The sequence below is a fragment of the Salvelinus fontinalis genome, chromosome 14, assembly GCF_029448725.1.
Source record: "Salvelinus fontinalis isolate EN_2023a chromosome 14, ASM2944872v1, whole genome shotgun sequence".
NCBI lineage: Eukaryota > Metazoa > Chordata > Actinopteri > Salmoniformes > Salmonidae > Salvelinus > Salvelinus fontinalis.
This window is the reverse complement of record NC_074678.1, coordinates 37,656,430-37,672,167: the sequence shown is the minus strand read 5'-3', so window position 1 is coordinate 37,672,167 and position 15,738 is coordinate 37,656,430. Positions and strand designations below refer to the sequence as shown.

The 15,738-nt window shown below is 41.5% G+C and overlaps 1 protein-coding gene across 2 annotated transcripts in view; it reads right to left on the bottom strand.

Annotated features, from left to right (window-relative positions):
• LOC129810766 (collagen alpha-1(XXIV) chain-like) overlaps positions 1–15,738 on the bottom strand; it is a 234,889-nt gene that overhangs the window by 12,510 nt on the left and 206,641 nt on the right. Inside the window, exons 48-55 of one of the 2 annotated variants that reach the window (XM_055861629.1) lie at positions 13,942–14,049; positions 13,600–13,707; positions 8,369–8,422; positions 8,047–8,109; positions 4,906–4,959; positions 4,190–4,225; positions 2,202–2,237; positions 401–427 (exon numbers count right to left, since the gene is read on the bottom strand). In XM_055861629.1, the coding sequence (XP_055717604.1) occupies positions 401–427; positions 2,202–2,237; positions 4,190–4,225; positions 4,906–4,959; positions 8,047–8,109; positions 8,369–8,422; positions 13,600–13,707; positions 13,942–14,049 (486 nt within the window). Of the gene's footprint in view, positions 1–400; positions 428–2,201; positions 2,238–4,189; positions 4,226–4,905; positions 4,960–7,136; positions 7,829–8,046; positions 8,110–8,368; positions 8,423–13,599; positions 13,708–13,941; positions 14,050–15,738 lie in introns of those variants that run through there. The other variant, XM_055861630.1, reaches the window with a different exon arrangement.

The following is a 15,738-nucleotide window of genomic DNA, read 5'->3' as shown; positions in this document are numbered from 1 at the left end:
GAATAGAAGTCAAAGTCATGTACAACAGGCGTTTCCAAACCTTGTCTCTCTTGAAACCCATTCCTGACACTTAGAAGAAAGGAAATAAACAGTTGGATCATTAAGTGTTCTTCTATTACAGCCAAATGGTTGACTCATTGGGCTTCCAAATAACAGTTTTTTGGTTAAAAAGATGGTTCACCCAAATTACAAAGTGACAAATTGGTTTCTTAGCGAAGGGTCAATTCCCAGGGTTAGAGGGTCCAAGCATGTATTATTCATTCTATTCCTATGTGTGCTGCTGCTGCACAGAGAGTGGGGAGGGGGGTGGGGGGGGTGTTGCCTAGGCAAACCAATACTTGTTTGCTACAACACCTTGTTTGAATTATCTGACTATCTGTGAATCAAACAGGATACTTACGGACGGGCCTGGAGCACCAGGGTGGCCCTGGGAGAGAGAACACAGAGAGGATTTTGAAAAACACAAAATAAACAGATACAAAGACAGTGGGGCAAAAAAGTATTTAGTCAGCCACCAATTGTGCAAGTTCTCCCACTTAAAAAGATGAGGCCTGTAATTTTCATCATAGGTACACTTCAACTATGACAGACAAAATGAGAAAAAAAATCCAGAAAATCACATTGTAGGATTTTTAATGAATTTATTTGCTAATTATGGTGGAAAATAAGTATTTGGTCAATAACAAAAGTTTCTCAATACTTTGTTATATACCCTTTGTTGGCAATGACAGAGGTCAAACGTTTTCTGTAAGTCTTCACAAGGTTTTCACACACTGTTGCTGGTATTTTGGCACATTCCTCCATGCAGATCTCCTCTAGAGCAGTGATGTTTTGGTTCTGTGGCTGGGCAACACGGACTTTCAACTCCCTCCAAAGATTTTCTATGGGGTTGAGATTTGGAGACTGGCTAGGCCATTACAGGACCTTGAAATGCTTCTTACGAAGCCACTCCTTCGTTGCTCGGGCGGTGTGTTTGGGATCATTGTCATGCTGAAAGACCCAGCCACGTTTCATCTTCAATGCCCTTGCTGATGGAGGGAAGTTTTCACTCAAAATCTCACGATACATGGCCCCATTCATTCTGTCCTTTACACAGATCAGTCATCCTGGTACCTTTGCAGAAAAACAGCCCCAAAGCATGATGTTTCCACCCCCATGCTTCACAGTAGGTATGGTGTTCTTTGGATGCAACTCAGCATTCTTTGTCCTCCAAACATGACGAGTTGAGTTTTTACCAAAAGTTATATTTTGGTTTCATCTGACCATATGACATCCTCCCAATCTTCTTCTGGATCATCTAAATGCTCTCTAGCAAACTTCAGACGGGCCTGGACATGTACTGGCTTAAGCAGGGGGACACGTCTGGCACTGCAGGATTTGAGTCCCTGGCGGCGTAGTGTGTTACTGATGGTAGGCTTTGTTATTTTGGTCCCAGCTCTCTGCAGGTCATTCACTAGGTCCCCCCGTGTGGTTCTGGGATTTTTGCTCACCGTTCTTGTGATCATTTTGACCCCGCGGGGTGAGATCTTGCGTGGAGCCCCAGATCGAGGGAGATTATCAGTGGTCTTGTATGTCTTCCATTTCCTAATAATTGCTCCCACAGTTGATTTCTTCAAACCAAGCTGCTTACCTATTGCAGATTCAGTCTTCCCAGCCTGGTGCAGGTCTACAATTTTGTTTCTGGTGTCCTTTGACAGCTCTTTGGTCTTGGCCATAGTGGAGTTTGGAGTGTGATTGTTTGAGGTTGTGGACAGGTGTATTTTATACTGATAACAAGTTCAAACAGGTGCCATTAATACAGGTAACGAGTGGAGGACAGAGGAGCCTCTTAAAGAAGAAGTTACAGGTCTGTGAGAGACAGAAATCTTGCTTGTTTGTTATTGACCAAATACTTATTTTCCACCATAATTTGCAAATAAATTCATAAAAAATCCTACAATGTGATTTTCTGGATTTCTTTTTCTCATTCTGTCTGTCATAGTTGAAGTGAACCTATGATGATAATTACAGGCCTCTCTCATCTTTTTAAGTGGGAGAACTTGCACAATTGGTGGCTGACTAAATACTTTTTTGCCCCACTGTATGTCTTCAAAAGACGACGAACCTCATTCTCTATGAACTGCCATAGAACTGTCAAGTAACTGTAAGTAGTAGGGAACCAGTAAAATAGGTTAGGACATAGTAAGGGGTGGGAAACTTACTCTGGGCCCTGGATGTCCCTGTGGCCCCTGGGGTCCCTGATACACAAACACAACAACATGGTGTTACAATGGTGTCCAAGCAATGACATCACAATAAATAGAATATCTGATGCACCTCCACTACTCTCTAGTGCTCTCAAATTCACAAAGATTGCAAAAAATGTATTTGTTGAAATATACACTCAGTGGCCAAATTATTAGGTAGACCCATCTAGCACCGGGTTGGACATTTTGCCTCCAGAACAGTCTGAATTATCCGGGGTGTGACGTTCAATCATTGCTCAATTGGTATCAAGGGCCCTAACGTGTGCCAGCAAAACATTCCATAGACTCATGCTGCTTATGCTAAATCCTGACTCTTCCATCAGCATGACGCAACAGGAACCGGCATTCGTCAGACCAGGCAATGTTTTTCAAATCCCCAATTGTCCAGTGTGGGTGATCACTTGCCCACTGGAGCCGCTTCTTCTTGTTTTTTGCTGATAGGAGGGGAACCCAGTCTGGTCGTCTGCTGCAATAGCCCATCCTTGACATGGATCAACGAGTTGTGCCTTCCGAGATGCCATTCTGCTCACCACTGTTATACTGTGCCGTTATTTGTCTATTCGTGGCTCGCTTGTTACCATTCTTGCCATTCTCTTTCAACCTCTCTTATCAACAAGCTGTTTTCGCCCACAGGATTGATGCTGACTGGATGTATTTTTTGTTGTTGCACCATTCTCTATAAACCCTAGACACTGTCATGAGTGAAAAGCCCAGGAGGGTGTCTGTTTCTGAGAAACTGGATCTGGCATGCCTGGACATCGACGTTCATACCACACTCAAAGTCGCTTAGCTTACTCGTTTTGCCCATTCTAACGTTCAATCAAACAGTAACTGAATGCTTCGATGTCTGTCTGCCTGCTTTATATAGCAAGCCACGGCCACTTGACTGTCTACAGGAGTGATCAATTTCCGTGAACAGGTGGTGTACCTAATAAACTGGCCCCTGAGTGTGTGTTGATATTAACATTATACATTTTGTATAAAATAGCTGCTCTAGTCTAAACGATCCTATCATAATCATACTTTACATTCTGAAGAGCTGAAGAGCTGCAGTCAGTACAAAGGGTTCTGTGTTGAGGGCTCTCTTTGTGTTTCTGTAATGGAGCTCTACCGCCCCCACTGGCTGATGAGGGAACTGACGGCACAGTACTATAGCAGCAGCCTTCTGCAGGCAGCTGGTTCTTATTAGGCCCCTGAGGAGCTGCCTGGAAGTGTGTAAGTTTGTGTGTGTCTGTTTACTGTGTGTGCTTTTGTGTTTTTCTCTCTCTCTACTGTTTGTGTGTAACTGCCTATGAGTCTCGAAGGGGCTTATAGAGCCGTGAGAATCTTAAACCAGTTTACACGGCAGAGCGTGAGCTGTGAGAATCTTAAGACTAGAATCATGTCTAGAAGGGGTCCAGCTTTTGTCAAATTAATGTTAGATTTGACTTTTCGTAGCAGGTTAGGAGAATTAAAGTAGCAGGTTAGGACAATTAGGTTAGGGTTAGGAAAAGGGTTAGGGTTAGCTAAAATGCAAAAGCTGGATCTCTTCTAGCCATGACCCATTAATCCCCACAGAGGATCACAGCACTAACATTATGACAAGGCATTTCCTGTACACTGCTTACATGAGAGGCAGTAAGGCTCCATGCACAGCCCACAGTGTACTGGAAATCGCTCTGCAACAGCTACTTTCACTATGAGTCTACCCAGGTAGCGTGGTTATTACCTCAGGAAACACTGACCATAGATACAGTTCACACAAACCAAACAAGGCCACGTAATTGCAGGAGGTATCATCTATAGTTTATAGATTAATCACCTACGCTGTACTTCACATATAACCTTGTGGTTTTCCAACGCCTACCGAGTGTAGCATAGACTGCTTTCTCTCCAGTGGATTATATAACTCTACAGAACGTATTCAGAAAAGAAAACAACCAAGTATTGGATTCAGATCTCACCATTTCCCCATGGCTTCCCTTTGGACCCTTCGGTCCCTGTGGAGGAGAAAATAAGACTTTTAAAATACACTGGTTTCTTTTCAAAGTACAAGTACCCCAATTATTCTGGGTATCCCTCCATTCCATGCAGGTGATGAACAGTACACTGGACATGAGCAGCGTAGGTCATCCATACATGTTCTCCGCTCTGTTTTGGGACAATTTGTCCAGTTCCTTCCATGAGTGGTTGGTTCTTCTAACTCTGTTATTCCTACAGTATAAAGCCCTTCATATAAGCACAACTTACTAGTGACACATCAGGTACTGTAGCAAAGTGTGACTAGACTGGACAGATCTCTATTCCAAACTAACTCCCAGGAGAATTGCAATGATGGAAAGTACCACTTGAGGCTTGAACTTTATTGATTTATGGTTTATGCCTGAGGAGTCATGAATACACACTCTCTCTCTCTAGTCTAGAAAATGTCTGACTTTGACAACAGAGGGGCTTATCAACTCAGGGGATGACCGTTATGGAAACACTCCAGACAGTTAGTTCAACAAAAGCCACATTCACAAGACAGACAGGGCAGAATGCCCGCTCTTAAAATGGACCATTCCACCTGAACTAACTCTCTCTCTCTCTCTCTGTCTCTGTGTATAGAGTAAAATTGGCAGATACGTAGACAAGCACAAGCACACACGGACATGTGCACACACACACACACTAAACCTACAGGTTTCCCCATTGGGCCGATCATCCCTTCTGGTCCAACAGGTCCACTGAAACCCTGAAACAGACATATAGAGGAGAGATCAGCACACACACCATTTTTAAACATAATTTATTGCAACAAATCAAATCAAACTTTATTTGTCACATGCGCCGAATACAACAAGTGTAGACCTTACCGTGAAATGCTGACTTACAAGCCCCTTAACCAACAGTGCAATTCAGTGCAGTTCAAGAAGAGTTAATATTTACCAAATAACTCAAGTAAAAAATAAAATAAAATAAAAAAAGTAACACAATAATATAACAATAACGAGGCTATATACAGTGGGTACCGGTTCCAGTGTTTTTATTTTTATTTTTATTTTACCGTTATTTTACCAGGTAAGTTGACACGTTCTCATTTGCAGCAACGACCTGGGGAATAGTTACAGGGGAGAGGAGGGGGATGAATGAGCCAATTGTAAACTGGGGATTATTAGGTGACCATGATGGTTTGAGGGCCAGATTGGGAATTTAGCTAGGACACCGGGGTTAACACCCCTACTCTTACGATAAGTGCCATGGGATCTTTAATGACCTCAGAGAGTCAGGACACCCGTTTAACGTCCCATCCGAAAGATGGCACCCTACACAGGGCAGTGTCCCCTAACCTGTGTGTGTGTGTTACGGTTGGGCGATTGTGTACAAGCCTACATCGCCCGATTCCATGGAAATATTAAGTTTATTTGGAAAGTAATAAATATGTTTTCAAAAGCATTCATGATTTGCGTAAATGTAATATACTAACTATTAATCTTGTTAAAAATATGAAATGGTACTACATTTGGCGAAGAGCACATTATGACTTGTTTAAGACTCGAGACTTGACTTGATACTTGTCAGTCTTGACTTGAGACTTGACACTTGTCAGTCTTGACTTGAGACTTGACTCGGACTTGCCTGTCTTGACTTGGGACTTGAGTGCTAAGACTTGTGACTTGTAAAACAGTGACTTGGTCCCACCTCTGGTAATTTGCACATGTAGGTAGGGGTAAAGTGACTGTGCATAGATAATAAACAGCGAGTAGCAGCAGTGTACAGAACAAATGGAGGGGGTCAATGTAATAGTTCAGTGGCCATATGATTAATTGTTCAACAGTCTTATGGGTTGGGGGTAGAAGCTATTAAGGAACCTTTTGGTCCGTTACTTGGCGCTCCGGCACCGCTTGCCGTGCGGTAGCAGAGAAAATAGTCTATGACTTTGGTGACTGGAGTTTCTGACAATTTTATGGGCTTTCCTCTGACACCGCCTATTATATAGGTCCTTGATGGCAGGAAGCTTGGCCCCAGTGATGTACTGGGCTGTACACACTACCCTCTGTAGTGCCTTACGGTCAGATGCCAAGCAGTTGCTATACCGGGTGGTGATGCAACCGGTCAGGACGCTCTTGATGGTGCAGCTGTAGAACTATTTGAGGATCTGGGGACCTATGGCAAATATTTTCAGTCTCCTGAGGGGGAAAAGGTTTTGTCGTGCCCTCTTCACGACTGTTTTGGTGTGTTTGGACCATGATAGTTAGTTGGTGATGGACACCAAGGAACTTGCTCTCGTGCATGCTTCAGTGTTGCTTGTTTCGAAGCGAGCATAAAAGGCATTTAGCTCGTCTGGTAGGGTCGTAGCACTGGGCAACTCGCATCTGGGTTTCCCTTTGTAGTCCGTAATAGTTTTCAAGCCCTGCCACATCCGATGAGCGTCAGAGCCGGTGTAGTAGGATTCAATCTTAATCCTGTATTGACACTTTGCTTGTTTGATGGTTCGTCTGAGGGCATAGCGGGATTTCTTATAAGTGTCCGGACTAGTGTCGCTCCTTGAAAGTGGTAGCTCTAGCCTTTAGCTTGATGCGGATGTTGCCTGTAATCCATGGCTTCTGATTGGGATATGTACGTATAGTCACTGTGGGGACGACGTCGTTGATGTACTTATTGATGAAGCCGATGACTGAAGAAATATACTCCTCAATGCCATTGGATAAATCCCGGAACATATTCCAGTCTGTGCTAGCAAAACAGTCCTGTAGCGTAGCATCTGCATCATCTGACCACTTCCGTATTGAGCGAGTCACTAGTACTTCCTGCTTTAGTTTTTACTTGTAAGCAGATATCAGGAAGATAGAATTATGGTCAGATTTGCCAAATGGAGGGCGGGGGAGAGCTTGTATGCATCTCTGTGTGTGGAGTAAAGGAGGTCTAGAGTTCCCCCCCCCCCTGGTTGCACATGTGACATGCTGGTAAAAATGTGGTAAAACTGATTTAAGTTTTCCTGCATTAAAGTCCCCGGCCACTAGAACCGCCACTTCTGGATGAGCATTTTCTTGTTTTTTATGGCCTTATAGAGTTGGTTGAGTGTGGTCTTAGTGCCAGCATCAGTCTGTGGTGGTAAATAGACGACTACGAATAATATAGATGAGAACTCTCTTGGTAGATAGTGTGGTCTACAGCGTATCATAAGGTACTCTACCTCAGGCAAGCAATACCTTGAGACTTCTTTAATATTAGACATCGCGCACCAGCTGTTATTGACAAAAAGACACACACCCCCACCCCTCGTCTTACCAGACGTAGCATCTCTGTTCTGCTGGTGCATGGAAAATTCTGCCAGCTCTATATTATCTGTGTCGTCGTTCAGCCATGACTCGGTGAAACATAAGATATTACAGTTCTTAAAGTACCGTTGGTTGCATAATCATAAGCAAGTCATCAATTTTATTTTCCAATGATTGCATGTTAGCAAGTAGAATGGAAGGCAGTGGGAGTTTACTCGCTCGCCTACGTATTCTCAGAAGGCAGCCCGATCTGTGTCCTCTTTTCCTCTGTCTTTTCTTCATCCAAAAGACGGGGATTTGGGCCTGTTCCCGGGAGAACAGTATATCCTTCTCGTCGGACTCCTTAAAGGAAAAAGTATCTTCCAGTTCGTGGTGAGTAATTGCTGTTATTTTCAGTCATAAGAGACGGTAGCAGCAACATTATGTACAAAATAAGTACAAATATAAGTTACAAACAATGCAAAAAAACGAACAAAATAGCACAATTGGTTAGGAACATGTAAAGCGTCAGCCATCCTCTTCGGCACCATCTTAACAGTAAGTGCTGATTCTGTACTTACCAGAATGCCAACAGGACCTTTAGGACCAGGTATGCCTTTGAAACCCAAATCTCCATTTGGTCCCTATGAAAAACACAGAACAAAACACAGAACAAATTCTTAATAACAATGAGCCTACACCAGCCAATTATGCGCCGTCCTTGGGACTCCCAATCACAGTCGGATGTGATACAGCCTGGATTTGAACCAGGGACTGTAGTGACCCCTCTTTCACTGAAACCGCTGCGTCACTCGGGAGCTTAATATATAGGGCCAAAAAGCTCATCGAGGGCAGACAAGGATGGTGAATGTCTGTGGTGATCTCTCAGAGCCTCTGACTCACCTTAGGTCCTGGAAAACCAGAGAAGCCAATCATCCCCAGGTCTCCCGGCTCCCCCTGCAGGCCAGAGAAACAAACACACTCTGGTACAACTGGAACACAAATGAAACACACAACACAATCACAAGACAAAATGACACTCCGATACAACTCAATCACAAGACAAAATGACACAACTCAATCACACGACAAAATGACACTATGACACAACTCAATCACAAGACAAAATGACACTATGACACAACTCAATCACAAGACAATAAGACACTATGACACAACTCAATCACAAGACAATAAGACACAACTCAATCACAAGACAAAATGACACAACTCAATCACAAGACAAAATGACACAACTCAATCACAAGACAAAATGACACTATGACACAACTCAATCCCAAGACAATAAGACACAACTCAATCACAAGACAATAAGACACTATGACACAACTCAATCACAAGACAATAAGACACTATGACACAACTCAATCACAAGACAATAAGACACAACTCAATCACAAGACAAAATGACACTATGACACAACTCAATCACAAGACAATAAGACACAACTCAATCACAAGACAAAATGACACTATGACACAACTCAATCACAAGACAATAAGACACAACTCAATCACAAGACAAAATGACACTATGACACAACTCAATCACAAGACAATAAGACACAACTCAATCACAAGACAAAATGACACAACTCAATCACAAGACAAAATGACACAACTCAATCACAAGACAATAAGACACAACTCAATCACAAGACAAAATGACACTATGACACAACTCAATCACAAGACAAAATGACACAACTCAATCACAAGACAATATGACACAACTCAATCACAAGACAAAATGACACAACTCAATCACAAGACAATATGACACAACTCAATCACAAGACAATATGACACAACTCAATCACAAGACAAAATGACACAACTCAATCACAAGACAATAAGACACAACTCAATCACAAGACAAAATGACACTATGACACAACTCAATCACAAGACAATAAGACACAACTCAATCACAAGACAAAATGACACTATGACACAACTCAATCACAAGACAAAATGACACAACTCAATCACAAGACAATATGACACAACTCAATCACAAGACAAAATGACACAACTCAATCACAAGACAATATGACACAACTCAATCACAAGACAATATGACACAACTCAATCACAAGACAAAATGACACAACTCAATCACAAGACAATAAGACACAACTCAATCACAAGACAAAATGACACTATGACACAACTCAATCACAAGACAATAAGACACAACTCAATCACAAGACAAAATGACACTATGACACAACTCAATCACAAGACAATAAGACACAACTCAATCACAAGACAAAATGACACAACTCAATCACAAGACAATAAGACACAACTCAATCACAAGACAAAATGACACTATGACACAGCTCAATCACAAGACAAAATGACACAACTCAATCACAAGACAATAAGACACAACTCAATCACAAGACAAAATGACACTATGACACAACTCAATCACAAGACAATAAGACACAACTCAATCACAAGACAAAATGACACTATGACACAACTCAATCACAAGACAAAATGACACAACTCAATCACAAGACAATAAGACACAACTCAATCACAAGACAAAATGACACAACTCAATCACAAGACAAAATGACACTATGACACAACTCAATCACAAGACAATAAGACACAACTCAATCACAAGACAAAATGACACAACTCAATCACAAGACAATATGACACAACTCAATCACAAGACAAAATGACACAACTCAATCACAAGACAATAAGACACAACTCAATCACAAGACAATAAGACACAACTCAATCACAAGACAAAATGACACAACTCAATCACAAGACAAAATGACACTATGACACAACTCAATCACAAGACAATAAGACACAACTCAATCACAAGACAAAATGACACAACTCAATCACAAGACAATATGACACAACTCAATCACAAGACAAAATGACACAACTCAATCACAAGACAATAAGACACAACTCAATCACAAGACAATATGACACAACTCAATCACAAGACAAAATGACACTATGACACAACTCAATCACAAGACAATAAGACACAACTCAATCACAAGACAAAATGACACTATGACACAACTCAATCACAAGACAATAAGACACAACTCAATCACAAGACAAAATGACACTATGACACAACTCAATCACAAGACAATAAGACACAACTCAATCACAAGACAAAATGACACTATGACACAACTCAATCACAAGACAATAAGACACAACTCAATCACAAGACAATATGACACAACTCAATCACAAGACAAAATGACACTATGACACAACTCAATCACAAGACAATAAGACACAACTCAATCACAAGACAAAATGACACTATGACACAACTCAATCACAAGACAATAAGACACAACTCAATCACAAGACAAAATGACACAACTCAATCACAAGACAATAAGACACAACTCAATCACAAGACAAAATGACACTATGACACAACTCAATCACAAGACAAAATGACACAACTCAATCACAAGACAATAAGACACAACTCAATCACAAGACAAAATGACACTATGACACAACTCAATCACAAGACAAAATGACACAACTCAATCACAAGACAATAAGACACAACTCAATCACAAGACATCACAAGTCACAACTCAATCACAATCACAACTCAATCACAACTCAATCACAAGACGCAACCACAAATTGCTCTGATTTGTGGTTGTTGCCTCAAAAAGGTAGAGTGTGAAGTTAGTAGGCTATGTTATGAAACCTTTAACCTAGTTTCTGTTCCATATTCTCCCTCCTTGTTATGTATTCCAGACAGGGGTTTGGTCTCTGGTTTGCTCTCTGGTTGCCCTCTCATCCATTATCTTGTCTAACTCCAAGGAACCAGCAGACACAGAAACTAGGACATAAGAATGGTGGGTCCCTTATCGGTCAGTCTGGAGACAGTAGCACTGTCTGAGCACCTCCCCCGTCCCTGTCCCATGTCTGTCTGTCTGCCTGCCTGCCTGTCTATCTATCTGTCCTCAGCACTGGCAGAAGACAGCCTGTGTTTAAACAGCTAATCACAAATTTATCAGATCAATGTGATTTCTTGAATTGAATGAAAGTTTCTAAATTGCTTTCAACACCTTGTGCGCATAGCGGTGGGGGCAATGTAGCTGTGGCAGCCTATCAGACTATTTGGAGGTGTGGCTAATTGGGGGCGTGACTTTCATTGTGTTCTTTTTGCCCACCCGTGAGAGTGTTTTTGTGGCCTATTGTACTTGTAATCCAATTTTAAACTAGTACACAGCCAGCATCTGTAATGATACTTGCACAACTGCATGTTATATTAAACAGCCTGATAAGCTTTATGTGTTAAGGTAGCCATTGCTTGGTTATGATATTGTGGTTACTAAATGTGAAGGTCTTCTGTAAAGAATATGTTTGAAAACATTATTTAAAGTTACTGAACAAACTTACTTGTTTAATTTCTAGGGAATTAGTAAAGTAAAACCAAATGCATGCTCTTCAACCGATCGCTGCCTGCTCCTGCCCGCCTGTCCAACATCACTACTTTGGACGGCTCTGACTTAGAATATGTGGACAACTACAAATACCTAGGTGTCTGGTTAGACTGTAAACTCTCCTTCCAGACCCACATCAAACATCTCCAATCCAAAGTCAAATCTAGAATTGGCTTCCTATTCCGCAACAAAGCATCCTTTACTCATGCTGCCAAACATACCCTTGTAAAACTGACCATCCTACCAATCCTCGACTTCGGTGATGTCATTTACAAAATAGCCTCCAAAACCCTACTCAATAAATTGGATGCAGTCTATCACAGTGCCATCCGTTTTGTCACCAAAGCCCCATATACTACCCACCACTGCGACCTGTACACTCTCGTTGGCTGGCCCTCGCTTCATACTCGTCGCCAAACCCATTGGTTCCAGGTCATCTACAAGACCCTGCTAGGTAAAGTCCCCCCTTATCTCAGCTCGCTGGTCACCATAGCAGCACCTACCCGTAGCACGCGCTCCAGCAGGTATATCTCTCTAGTCACCCCCAAAACCAATTCTTCCTTTGGACGCCTCTCCTTCCAGTTCTCTGCTGCCAATGACTGGAACGAACTACAAAAATCTCTGAAACTGGAAACACCTATCTCCCTCACTAGCTTTAAGCACCAGCTGTCAGAGCAGCTCATAGATTACTGCACCTGTACATAACCCATCTACAATTTAGCCCAAACAACTACCTCTTTACCTACTGTATTTATTTATTAATTTATTTTGCTCCTTTGCACCCCATTATTTCTGTCTCTACTTTGCACTTTCTTCCAATGCAAACCAACCATTCCAGTGTTTTTTTTAGTTTTTATTTTACTTGCTGTGTTGTACTCACTTCGCCTCCATGGCCTTTTTATATTTTTATTTATTTATACATATATCTGTTTGCCTTCACCTCCCTTATCTCACCTCACTTGCTCACATTGTATATAGACTTATTTATTTATTTTTTTTTTTTTTTTTTTTTTCACTGTATTATTGACTATATGTTTGTTTTTACTCCATGTGTAACTATGTGTTGTTGTATGTGTCGAACTGCTTTGCTTTATCTTGGCCAGGTCGCAATTGTAAATGAGAACGTGTTCTCAATTTGCCTACCTGGTTAAATAAAGGTTAAATAAAAATAAATAAATAAATAAAAATTAGTTAAATTGCTTGTAATCCAATTGAAGCAATTTCAATAGGTAATTCCAAAGTCAAAAGTAAACTTGGGACAAGATGAAAAAATGGATTGTATTTACATGAACTATTATTTTGTATTTGTTATTTAAGAGATTCAACCAAAGGGGGAAAGTAGTTTGAGTATTGAAAGAAATAGGTAGCAAATTGAAATATAATTTGAAGTCAAATATAATATATAACAAATATTAAAGGTGGCATTGAATCATATATTTGCTTTCAACTAATGTAATTTTCTTTTTTAATTGTGAAAAACGTTTTTTTTTGGTTGATCTAAATATTCATTTTTTATGGTGTTGCTTAAACATTTTCTGAGCTGTTTATGGCAAATATATGATGCTGTGAATAACCTGTGACCAGTTAGCGGAGCATTGGTGAAATTCTACAATGGCTAGATGGACGCTGGACACTCACTGGCTGTCCTTTGAGTCCTGTGTGTCCTATCCTGCCTTGGTCTCCGGATGAGCCCTCCATGCCTTTGATTCCTGGGGTCCCCCTCTCTCCTGCCAAGCCAGACTCCCCCTGGAAACAATACATAGGGGTCAGAGGTCACAGGGTAGAAGATGGGACTGGCCTGGTCCCAGATCTGTTTGTCCTGTCCTGCCAACTCCACTGGTCATTGTCATGCACAACACTATAGGAGTTGGCTATACAGTACAGATCTGGGACCAGGCTAGGGTGGTACTGTAAAGTTAATGGTGAGGGGTCATAGGGTGTGGGGTGAAGAGTGTACTGGGTGTAGGCTAAGTAGATTACCTTCTCTCCAGCAGGCCCCCTCTCTCCGACCAACCCAGGTAGACCAAGTTCCCCCCTGGGACCAGGTAGTCCTGTCGACCCCTCCTGTCCCACGGTGCCACGCTGGCCCTGACAAAAGATAGCACAGACAGTCAACATGGGCACACTAAATCATTGTTGACATGCTGTAAGGTAAGCATGAAAAACACTGCTAATCAAATGGTATGTTGTCAAGTGACAGTGGCATTCAATCAGCACTGATTCATGGCCTAGGCCTTTGAAAAGTAAAATACTTAATGGTCAGACATTTGCTTATAAAACGTCAGTACAAATAAATGACTGTTGTTGAACTGTTACAGTGCGCAGAGCCGCCGGCGACCACAATCATTTCCTGTTCCATCAGTGGGCCAGCGGAAGCCCAGGTTGAGAAGAGGGGAGTCAGTCATGTTAGAATAACAGATGGAATGAGCCGTTGCCTGCCCGCTGGCCGTAAGTACAGCAGCGTCTGTTAATGTCTCGCCTCGCCGGCCGTGAGGCGTAAGGATAACTCATGTCACCACCGGGATAAAAAATAATCAGGAAGTGGTTTGGAATTACAGAGCTCTAGGTTTGTTGGTAGAACCTCAATCCCCGGGGCTGGAGAGAGGTCTTGCATAAGGAGAGGTACTGTAGCTGTCTCAGTCATTAAATCAGTGGGAGATTTAATTCTGTCTTAAATACACGACACACATGCCCATCTGCACTCATTCACACACAACCCACTCAAGTGAGACACATGGGCAATAATGTCCCATCCACCTGATCACAGTAAGGGCTCTGGTCTGAGAACAACTTTGTTCTTTCTCAACCTTAACATGTCTTTTTGACAGACATCTTAACCCTTTAAATCGGTGGGAATTGGCCTATATGAATAGGGCTACATTTACATTTCTTACAGAAGAAATATGAAAATCATATGCATAACCATGGTAGCAATTGAAAGGGAACAGTCTGGAGATAAAGGGAAAATTATTAGACCAAAGATAAGTACACAACAGTTCACCTGAAACAAGACTGAATCCAAACATCTAAACATTACACTGTTGATTTTATGTGCATTTTACATGTACTTTTTGCAGCATTTGTTGATAGCGAAATCTGAAAATACTCTGGATACATTCCGTAACATGATAAAACTATTACTGGAAAATGTAGCGTAGGTGCAAAATAAGACAAAAAAAATGCAAGGATTTGTGTGAGAGGACTAACTGGAGTCTCCAAGTGTCCACACAACTCTCCAAAACGTGCACATTTCCTAACTAATTTCAATGCACTTTTATGACTCAAAGAAGAGTCTTCAACTATAAGGTTCTTTTTGAGCTCTCCTAGCTGTGCCGTTGAGGAATTAGAGCAAGTACACTTGTAGTTGTTTCATTTGGAACACAACTCTGAATCCCCGCCATCACACAATTACTGTCGTTTGTTTAAGCAATCCAAAAACGGACCATTATAAATCGCAATCTGAGTAAGGTGAGCATGATTTGAAAGCTTGTTCTATTGCCAACATGACTAGCTAAGTTATAAAATACGATCTTACAGTGTTAGGCTTTCACAAGGCAATTTAGAGAAACATATGTTATTTTTGGAGCGCATTAGAAAGGAGTCATGAGTGGATTCAGGTGCGTGTACCGCAGCAACTTTTCTACACAATAAACAAACATAGTGATCATACTGTTCAGAACAACCCAGGGTATAACGCCATGTCATCGTGTAACTGTAAATCAAACAGGCTCATTCTGTTCAGAACAACCCAGGGTATAACGCCATGTCATCGTGTAA